The sequence below is a fragment of the Enhydra lutris genome, unplaced genomic scaffold, assembly GCF_002288905.1.
Source record: "Enhydra lutris kenyoni isolate GAN:26980312 unplaced genomic scaffold, ASM228890v2 scaffoldscaffold21, whole genome shotgun sequence".
NCBI classification, from domain to species: domain Eukaryota; kingdom Metazoa; phylum Chordata; class Mammalia; order Carnivora; family Mustelidae; genus Enhydra; species Enhydra lutris.
In genome coordinates this window covers 47,738,292-47,749,492 of record NW_019154105.1, presented here as the reverse complement: position 1 = coordinate 47,749,492, position 11,201 = coordinate 47,738,292, and the positions used below count along the sequence as shown (strand labels likewise).

The following is an 11,201-nucleotide window of genomic DNA, read 5'->3' as shown; positions in this document are numbered from 1 at the left end:
GGGAGGGGGACATGCCGGTCTTCCTCCCCGCCTTCCAACTCTGTCGCTCCAGGAGAGCTTTAGCAGCCACCCCACGGGACTCCAGTCTTCCCGGGAACGCCCTCAGGGGCGGGGCTATGGGGCCACGCAGGCGCAGTGCAGCAGAGCCGCGCTTGCGCCGTGGAGAGGCTGAAGGAGGCGGGGGTTTGGTATGCTGCGTGCGAGTGTGTGAGGGGAGGAGGCATCGGGGCCGAGCGTGGTACTACGACGGGCGCGGGCCGAAGGGGCGGGGGGATGCGCCGCGGCGGCGGTGGCGGTGGCGCGGGCGGTGGGGCTGGTGTTCAGAGGCGCCAGAGCAGCGGATCCCGGTCTCGCCGCCGCAGGAGCGAGGGTGTCGCGCGGGGCCTGAAGACGCCGTACCTTTCTCCCCCCCCCCTTTTTTTTTTTTTTTTTTTTTTTTTTTAAATAACCGGAACCAATGAACGCAGCCGGGACCCAAGCTCCAGAGGCCGCCGGTGCGGAGGGGACCAGGCTGGCGCCCAGCAGGAGCTCGAGTCCGAGGCGGCGGGGGCGGCCCGAGAAGTCGCCCGCAGCGGCAACGGCTGCAGCGCCTGGCGGAGCGGACGAGTGGCTGGCGGCTGGGGCGCCGCCGCGCTTTCCCTTCGCTCCTCCTCCGCGCCCTCATCCTGCCGCGGCGTCCGGCCCGGCCTCGGGCTGGCTGCGGCGGTGGTGCTGGGCTTCGCTGCTGGTGTTCGGACTGCTGGTGGCCGGAGCGGCGGACGGATGCGAGCTGGTGTCCCGGCACCTCCGCGGGCGGCGGGCCTCAGGCTCTGCCGCGGCAGCCGTCTCCTCTCACGCTGCGGCGGCGGGCAACAGTCCGGCGCTCATGACAGGTGAGGGCCCGGGGGGGCGGCGGGCGGGGCAAGGCCGGCTGCTGCGGGACTCCCATCCCCGGGAGGGGCCCGTACCCCTGCTGGGTGCCCGCTAGACGACTGCCACGGGCAGTGCGCGATGCGAAGCGGGGCGCCCAGACGCCAGCGCCTTGGCCGCTGCTTCGTCGCGGTCCCCTACAGTCCGGACGCCTTTCTCCTCCCACCCCCACCCCCGACACCCCGCCCTCGAAAGAGCCTCTCGACGGCACTCGCTTCTCCGCCCTAGAGTCGGGCTCCCCAGTGTTCCTCGCTGAGCAATGCGGTTGTTTCTCTCCGGTGCTGCAGAAGAGCCAGCAGGGTCTGCAGGGTACTGGGCTGATTTTTTTTTTTTTTTTTTTTTTTTTTTTTAAAGCTGCTACAAAAAGCGCAGCACTGCGGTATTTAGTCCGCTTGTGGTGCTCCTTTTGCAAAGGCAGCTGGCAGCGAGTCTCACAGGTTCAAAGCCTCGCTGAGCACAGTGTCCCAGGGGAGGCTGCTAAAGAGGATTCTTTGAGAGCCGTAATACCTAATGGTATTAGTGGTTCCGTATTAGTATGCGGAAACCTCTAAACCTAATGTGTATTTTTGGAGGGTTGGGAGGAAGGTTTTAAAGGATGGGAAGTATTTGCTGCTGGGAGCATCAGTGGGGGATAAAGGGTGCAGAAAGCTCTTCAGGTAACCAGAAACGTACCTAAAATTTGTTAGGCGCAGGATATTCGTTTCGGGGCTTGTATTTGAGCAGCACAGTTCTGCTAGCGCGCACCAGCACCTTTGTAGTATAGAACGTTCTCGAAATTACTTAAAACTTGCCAACATGTTTAGTAAGTTTAGAAAGAAAATTGAATCCCTTTAAAGCCTTCCAATGTCACGTACAACTGGTATGTGTGGTTTAAGTAATGATGTAGGGATCTTGAAACGATTTCTTTTGAAAAGTAGTGGAGCCAAATTTTATTTTTTTTTTAATTTTTGTACTGTACTTTTAAAGGTCATCAGTAGGTTTTCTACACTGATTGCAGACTAAAAAGAAAAAGCAAAGTGGAACAAGATGACCCATCATTGATTTAACCAAAGTGATAGTCCAGCAGGCCCCTGAAAGTTAGTAACAGCTGCTCTGAGAAGTGCCCAGGAGCTGTACTCTTTGGAGCAAAGCAGCTCTTCTCTGGGTTCTGTGACAGGGTGTTTACTAGTTTAGAGAGGAGGGTGTTGGTAAACTTTGTCAGGCTCTTTCAAAGTTGTGTAGAACGTGATCAGAATCTTTAACTTAATTTACCCTGAAACATATCAAGCTCTTTTAAATGAAACTTGAAACATCAAGCCTATCACTGGTTAATTTGGATAAAATGATTACAGAATGATGAGTATTAGGAGCATAGTATAGTTTGAAAGGATAGGTGGAATAACTTTAAGCTTGAATAGTCTTTATTGTCCAAATACAACTGTGGCAGATAAAATGAAGAACAGTGATTATTAGGAAATTAGTAAGATAAATCTAATTGCAAAAGGAAAGTAGCAAGATAAAACTGATTCTGAAGGTTTAATGCCTCATGCAGGAAGGGAGGGAACAAATATTTGGGCTTCTAGAAGATACAGGAGCATGACTCTTAGTTTCTTGAGCAGAAGAGTTCGATTAACAAATAATTGGCTAATATTTTATCAGTATGTAATTGGTAGGAGGGCATGCGATTTAGAAAATTCAGTACTTTCTAACTGATGATAATACAATGTATAGTATATAGGTTATAGCAAGGAAATTACTTCAGGTGGAATTTTATTTTAACTAGCTGTTTATAATCCTTCTTGAAGATTTAAATTTCTCTTATTTATGGCATCATGAAAAAGGAAAGGTGATTGTTATTAGGTAAGAAGTGTGATCACACAAAGTGAGTTTGTAGTATAGTGATTTAAAATATGTTTACAAAAATAATATTAACTCTGGAATTTATCTTGAATGTTCTTATTATTTCCCTTTGTTGGAATACTAATTTTTAACAAGCTAAACATTTCCATTTCAAATTTAAGATAATCTGACTATACAACGTGCAAGTTAAATTGTCATTTTACTAAGTTTATGTAAATACAGTCAATAGCGCTGATACCTGGGAAATGGTAAATTGAAGTCTGTAATAAAGTTGGAGCATATTGAAAATTTCTTTGAGCTCTCTATATGCTCTCCACTATAGGGCTCTTTCCCATTCTTCTGATTGTGTGAATAGCGCTTTCTTTAATGGTTTTGACTTGTGAGTGTTATGCTAAACCCCAAACATAATAAATTATTGCTATTGTACACTTCAGGAAGTAGAACCATAGACTGTACTTAAAAAATACTGCTTTATCATATTCTGGGAAGCATTAATGGAGAGAAGTGGGGTAGAGAGCATTAGTAATAAAACTAAGATACATGTGAATTTTGAAAGTGGAAAATTCTTGAAAGAATTCTGAGAGAAGAATTGTATTCTGGCTCTGTATTAAAGTTGTCATTTAACTGTGAGTATTCTTAATAGCTCTGAAAGTGATAGCCAAAATCAACTCTTCTCTTTTCATCTACAGATTGGTATTTTTAATACTTCAGCAACATCATAAAGAGTTTGCCTCTTACAAATAAAATGTTGAAAGCACTCTTTTCCACTGAATTTTGCCTTCCAAGAGTTTTACTTTTGAGGTTTAGTGTATTTTAAGACTAAATTGCTTTTAAGTCATGTGTCTCATGCTTAGTTTTAAGTAAGCAAGTGTTCTTATAGAGACAGAAATCATCAAAAGAAATAGACTCACCATTATAATGAATATTGATTTATATTTTCCTTTTTTTTTAAGATTTTTTTTTTTTTAATTTATTTACTTGACAGAGAGAGATCACAAGTAGGTAGAGGCAGGCAGAGAGAGAGAGGGAGAAGCAGGCTCACTGCTGAGCAGAGAGCCCGATGCGGGGCTCGATCCCAGGACTCTGGGATCATGACCCGAGCCGAAGGCAGAGGCTTAACCCACTGAGCCACCCAGGCGCCCCTATATTTTCCTTTTTTATATTATGTTTCCAGAATTGAGTGTGCAAATGTTTTGATAAAGTGAAACCAGTACTTATAATACTGTGTAGTAAAGGCTTAAATTACATATACATGTATATATCTTTAGGGCTCTTGCTTTGAAAGTGATTGAAATTTAAAGCAAATTAGGGCTTGGTGATGAAGTTTGTTGATTACAATCTAAGGCAGTGTTTTAATAATTCAGGCATTATTATTATTATTTGCCTGACAGATTTAGAATCAATGAATTGATCCCAGTGAAGAGTGATTGATCTCATCCAGTTATGGTCTAGAGAAATAGTTTATGTGAGGGCAAGGGAAGGTCAAAGAATACACATATGCAAATATGTCATTTGTGTATATGAATATATCACAGTTCTTTATTCTGGCAAAGTGTGCACAATACAGTTGATCATTGAACATGGGGTTGGGAGTGCTGACCTGTGCAGTTAAAAATCTGAGTATAACTTTTGACTCCTCCAAACTTAACTACGAATAGCCTACTAGTGACCAGAAGCCTAAACAGTTGATAGACATATATTTCATATTTGTATTATATACTGTATTCTTTAAGTTAGAGTAAAGAAAGTGTTAAAGTCATAAGGGAGAGAAAATATATTTACAGTACTATACTGTATGGAAAAAATATGTATATAAGTGAACCCACGAAGTTTAAATCCACAGAGTTCAAACAAAGTTCAAGGGTCACTTGAATGTAACTGAAACATTTAAAACATGTTTTCTTGTAGAAGTTGTTTCCGAATTTTTTTTTTTAAAGATTTTATTTATTTATTTGACAGACGGAGATCACAGAGAAGCAGGCAGAGAGAGTGGAGGAAGCAGGCTCCCTGCTGAGCAGAGAGCCCGATGCTATGGGGTGGGGGGGCTCAATCCCAAGACCCTGGGATCATGACCTGAGCCTAAGGCAGAGGCTTTAACCCATTGAGCCACCCAGGCACCCCTGTTTCAGAATTTTTTAAAACAAATTTTAGCTTCAGAAATATTTGGTTCTATCTTTTCTTAGAAATGAATTAATGTAGCCTTTAGTGCCTCTGTTAAGGTTTACTATAATACTTATCATTAGTATGATATTAGGAATATAAAACTTTTTTTTTTAAAGATTTTATTTATTTATTTGACAGAGATCACAAGTAGGCAGCGAGGTAGGCAGAGAGAGGAGGGGAAGCAGGCTCCCTGCCGAGCAGAGAGCCAGATGCAGGGCTTGATCCCAGGACCCTGGGATCATGACCTGAGCTGGAGGCAGAGGCTTTAACCCACTAAGCCACTCAGGCGCCCCTGGAATATAAAACATTTTAAGACATGTCTTTTGGAAGTATTAAAATTTCAGTGAAAACTTAAAATATTCTTAATGTGAAGTTATACCATTTAGAAAGAGCCACTCTACTCATTAGTGTTAAACACATGTATGTGGTGGGGGTTTTGTTAATTTAGATGAAAATACATCACATGAACATGATTATCACTGTAAAAAATCTCAAGGTTCATTTTTAAGTATTTCACCTTGCATACCTAACATTTATTTACCTAGCAAATGTCACTTTTTAAAAAAATTAGTATTGGCTTGAGTGTAGTTACATATATGTTGCTTTGTTGAGTATTTTACAGTGAATTTATAGTGTTGATGTTTACATTGTGATGATAGGTAAACTTATATTGTAGTTCACATAGTATTAGAAACCATTGTTTCTCTTTTTGTGAAACTGCTCTTTCTGAGTTTAGCTTCTGATTTCCTGAAGCCACCTTTTGATGGATAGGTCTTGTGCTGTGTTCTCTTTTGGCTTCCCAGGTTAACTAGTACTGGTCCTTTTCTTCATCATTCTTTGGCCATTGTGATAAGGGGTTTTTCTTTTTCTTTCCTCTTCTTTTTTTTTGTTTTGTCTTGTTCTCTTACTAACTACAGGATTAAGTATCTACTTATATCTGTTTTTATCTAGTCTATTTTGAACATTTTAGAATTATCTTACTGGTCTGGAAACATTGCTTTTCTTGAGAATACCATGATAGAACTGATTGGTGTCTGTTGGGAATCCCCTTGCATAGGAATAACTTAGAGGGCCAATTGGAAAAATTTGGCTTAACTTTAGCAATAGGAGGATCCACACCAGAATTCTTTACTTTGCTTAGGACATGCTTTTTGGTTGGATACATGCGTATGTTTTTAGATTAATTTCGACTTCTGAGTGTGTGTATTTTGGATATTGGCTTACTCATTGATAATAATGCAGTGTAGAATACTCTTAAGATGATGCTTGAGATCTGTATCTATGTGTATGGTAGCCAAAGTATGAACTGGTTGAGCTAATGTTAAGATACACAGTAATATGAGTAGCAAGCCATTATTGATATTCACTAGAATTATGACCTTATCTTATTAAGAACTATCAGATTTTATTAGCCAAATTATTATTATTTTTTTTAAAGATTTATTTATTTGAGAGAGAAGGATAGTAGTAAGACTCCCCACTCAGTGTGAAGCCCGGCATGGGACTCAATTTCATGAGCCTGAGATCATGACCTGAGCCGAAATCAAGAGTTGGACCCTTAAGTGACTGAGCCACTCAGGTTCCCCTCAGCCAAACAATTATGAAACATATGCAGAATACTATATGTATAGTAGGAATTGGAAAGAATACAAAAAGGAGTGAGACAATGAGTGTGCCTGTTGGGAATAGTATGTATATTTATTAAACTATTACTAGCTGTCAGTATTGTGCTAAGTGCCGTATATACATCACTGTTTTTAATTCTGAGATTAACACTGTTGGCGATAACTCTACTGTAATCTTCATATAAAGATGAGGAAAGCCATAGAGGATGATCTTAAGTAACTCGCCCAAGGTTATACTTAGTAATTATAGTCAGAGATTGACTTGAGTTTTTCTGCTTACAAAGCTTTGATTCTTAACTGGTATGTTGTATGCATCTTAGACACAACTAAACATAATGAGACAGACTGATTAGTACCAATAAAAGACTGCAAAATATTGGGGAAGGGAAGACTATTAGGGAATAGGAGGAGGTTAGGGTTTGAGTGGGGGCTTGATGTATAAATAGGGACTTCTTGAGATGAGTGAAAGAGCTCTCTGGGAGAAGGCATAATATGCAAGAATAAGCGGTAAATTAATAGTTCTTTTTAGAGTTAAGTATAGGGTGTATGTAGAGTAGTGGGAAATGCAAGGAGAAAGAAGATTCGATCCAAATTATCTAGAAATTTAATATTCCTTAGTTTATATGCTTTGTTTTGAAATGTCAACACATCTAACACTGGGGTACCCAGCCATGTGCATGAAAGTATGGGAATTATGATACATTTTCTTGGCATATCCATTTTACTAACTGTGAAACAAGTATTTAATACATAGTAGTTTAAAACATTTAACCATACTGAACTTGCATGTGTTATGGAGAAAGCAAATTTACTTTTATTGTTAAGGTAAAACAAAAGGCTTAAGGAGGTATTTTGATCTTTAGTAAACTCTGTTTTCCTGCTGGGTTGGGAAGCACTGTGGTTTTTGAACATTGAAGTGACATGAGCTCTTTGTTTAAGAAAGCACCGTCTGGGTGGATGGAAATGAGGAGATGATAGAGATAAATGAAGAGGCCATTTAGGAAGCTGTATAGAAGTAAAGGCCTTGACAATTTCAATCATGAAATTATGGCAATGAAAATGTTTAGAGGAAATTTTATAAAATTTGCTTTATTGTTAGAAAGGAATCTAGAGGAAGTCTAAGAAGCAAAAATTATTGTTTAATTTTAAACATGTAACCTTTGTAGAGTGACTTAGATTGGTGAAAGTCCTTGAAAATATCAAGAGGAAATGTATTTTTAGTATTCATTATTTTATTTTGATTTAATTTTTTAAAAGATTTTATCCTTTATTTAGAGAGAGGGCACGAGTGCGTGTGAGTGAGAGCGAGCATGCCAGTAGGGGGAGAGGCAGAGGGAGAGAGAGTGAGAGAGAGAGTGAGAGAGAGAGTGAGTCTCAAGCAGACTTAGCAGAGAGTGCTAAGCTGGACACAAGGCTGGATCCCAGCACCCTGAGACCTTGACTTGAGCTGAAATCAAGAGCTGGATGCTCAACCAACTAAGCCACCCAGGTGCCCCTAGTATTCTATATTTTAAAGTGCAAATATTCCTTAACAAAAGATAAACCTTCCAGGTTGACTTAATACTATATTGCATCAAAGTTGAACTTTCCCCACCCCCTCCCATTCCTTGAACTGCAATGTCTTAGAATACTGGCATATTATTTGTTTCAAAATTAACTTTTGAATTTCACATATGAATTTCAAGCTCGATCCTTAGCTGATGATTTCAAATGACAAATCTAAATGATTTGTTCATTTCCTTATCCTTCCAGAACTTTATATTAGTAGGTATTAGATATTTAGTTCTTCTTGAAGTATCTAATCCTGTCTTCAGTAACTGTTTTCCTTGACTCGTTTTATTTTTGCTAATTTTAAGGGTGGCTCTCTCCTGTCTCTGTCCTCAGTCTTGTGTTCCTCTAGCCTAGCTGAACATTTCCTCCTCAGAGAACTTCATTACTAGGAAAGTTCTAAATTGGGGATAGGGAACCCCAGGCCAATGATTGATTTGACTTTTGGCTTTATTTCATTTGGCCCTTGAGGTGATACTGCACAACTATCATGGCTGCGGACCTGAGAGTAATTTCCTTTCTGCTAGGCTGCCTCAGTCATGCAGTGTAAAGTGAAACAACTTTACGATAAAGACTAAAATTAGTTGTAGAATGTTAAATAGTGGCTATTCAGTGTTTTCTTTAGATGGTGGTAATTTGCCTTACCCCCAGAACCACAGAGTAATACCAGAACAGTTATTTGGACTAATATTCATCTCAGACCCCATGCACCTGTATCTTGTCCCAGTGTTTCTTGCAAAAAAAATTTGTCTTTGTGCTTATGGATCTTGGCCTCTGTTTAACTTTTACCTCTACTTGTTCTCTCTTTCTCTACCTCTCTTTTTGGCCTTCCTAAACTTGCCAGTATAGGGAACTTTCACACTTCAAAAAATGATTTTACTGAGTTAAGTACTAGGTTTTTGACTTAAAAAATAATTGAAGTAAATCTGATTTATGTGATTTAAAAATACTAAACAATCTTATCACAAACCCCTAGAGTAACAAAAATGATTTGTAGTTGTTTGTTAAATGATTCTCAGTAAGTAAAAAAGGTTTTTTTTAAAAACCCTTACTTGAAGTTTTTATCTGCTATTTAACATATTGGACATTTCACAGGTCCATGTTATTGTGCTTATGTTTTTTTTTCCTTTTTAAAAATATCTGATGTTGAGTAAATAGATAATCTTAATCCTTCTTCTCTATTCCTATTCTCCAGCAATAAACCTCTAACTTTTCCATTAATGATAAGTATATAATTTCTCCTGTTTCCTTACTTTCATCTTTAGCAATTCTTTCTACTTTGTTACACACATTCAAACTGTGTTAATCTTGATATTTCTTCTGTGTTTCTGGATACCAAAATTAAAAAAGAAAAATCTACTTTAAATCTTTGTTCAGCTGGGGGTATAGATACTCTGCTATGTTTTGAGTTTGCTTTTTAAAATAGACCCTTGATGTGCATCCAGTGTTTGGTTCTAGGTCTGTTGAAATAAATCCTAAAAAGAAGGGTGGAGGGTAAAAGTCAGAAAGTCAGACTTGGTGAGTGTGTGTGTGTGTCTGTACATAAAGCTTTAAACATTATTAAGGGATTGTTTTGTGCCAGATATGATGCAAGGAACTGGGAATATAAAGATGCTGAAATTGCATTGTTGCAAGAACAATATAAACTTGAAAATTGCCCGAGAGTGGATTGCATAATCCAAAAAAAAAGTAATACTGTATTTGTTTTTTAAAAGGAATCTACTTCATGTGGGAGTGGGAGCTTATTTCATAGCATTTCTGCATTTACTAAAAATACCCATTAGAATATTTATTAGAAGTTTCTGGTTATATATTTACAATATTGAAAACGAGCCCCCTTCCCCTTCTTTGGAACAAGTTGTGGTATTAATAAATACAGTACTTTTTTGTTTACTTTTTGGTATTACTTTTAGTCTTCATTAACAAGCAGACAAGCAAATAAACAAAACACTTAAGTGACTGTATGTGCCAGTCACCAAGTTAGGGGTTTGGAATTTTAAGATTAGTAAGATACTGATCTTGCTTTTTATTCTAGAAGGAGATACTGCCTTTTAAAGGGTGATGATACATTGTGACAAGTGTGTAAGGGCATAAGGGCTGTATTTAATAGAATTGCATTTTGATGTGGGGAGGTGGGGTATTTAAAACACGTTTTTAAAAAATTTCATTTTAAGTAATTTCTACACCTAACGTGGGGCTCTAACAACTCTAAAGTCAAGAGTTGCATGCTCCACAAGTGAGCCAGCCAGGTGTCCAACATGGGCTTTTTTTTCCCCACAGAAGTATTCACTGAGAATGTATAGGAGTTTGTCACATAGGGGGGTCGCCTAGGTGGCTTAGTCCATTAAGCCTCTGACTCTTGGTTTTGGCTCAGGTCATGATCTCAGGACGTAGCAGAGGGAGAGGGACAAGTGGACTCCAAGCTGGGCGCTCAGCCTGGAGTCCGCTTGTCCCTTTCCCTCTGCTATGTCCCTGCCATGCCTGTCCATGCTCACTCTGTCTTTCTCTCTCACAAATAAATAAACTCTTTAAAAAAATGTTATAAAGAGCTTGTCAAATGGGGCAAGGTATAGCAGTGTGAGAGGAGGAAGCTGAGTGGGGAATGACATCATAGACATTGCCATTTGAGAATGCCTAGTGAAGGTTGTGAATTACCGGTGTGGCAGAGTCAATGGTCAGCCTGTTTGTAGTTTACCAACATCCGTGTCTGCATGTGGGATTCAAATTTATGCCAGGCATTTGTATGTTTTATCTTATTTAATCCTTTAGAGTCCTGGTAAGGTTATTATCATATCTGTAGATTACTATGTATGATGGAGATTTAGGATTGGTCTCAAATAGTTTATAACCTTAAAGATCCTCCTGGGGGGGGGTGCCTGTGTGGCTCAGTCAGTTAAGTGCTTTCAGCTCTGGTCATGATCCCAGGACCTTGGGATCGAGGCCTGCATCAGGCTCCTGCTAAGCAGGGATCTGCTTTTCCCTCTCCCTCTGTGCTAGTGTGTTCTCTCTCTCTCAAGTAAATAAATAAAATTTTTTTTTTTTAAAGATTTTGTTTATTTATTTGACAGAGATCACAAGTAGGCAGAGAAGCAGACAGAGAGAGGTGGAAGCAGGCTC

General features: G+C 39.9%; 1 protein-coding gene across 1 annotated transcript in view; it reads left to right on the top strand.

Annotated features, from left to right (window-relative positions):
• Positions 1–457: 457 nt before the first annotated feature.
• Positions 458–11,201, top strand: part of LOC111149068 (stromal interaction molecule 2) — a 139,468-nt gene continuing 128,724 nt past the window's right edge. The window contains exon 1 of the mRNA XM_022505974.1: positions 458–872. Within this exon, the coding sequence (XP_022361682.1) occupies positions 458–872 (415 nt within the window). The remainder of the gene's footprint in view (positions 873–11,201) is intronic.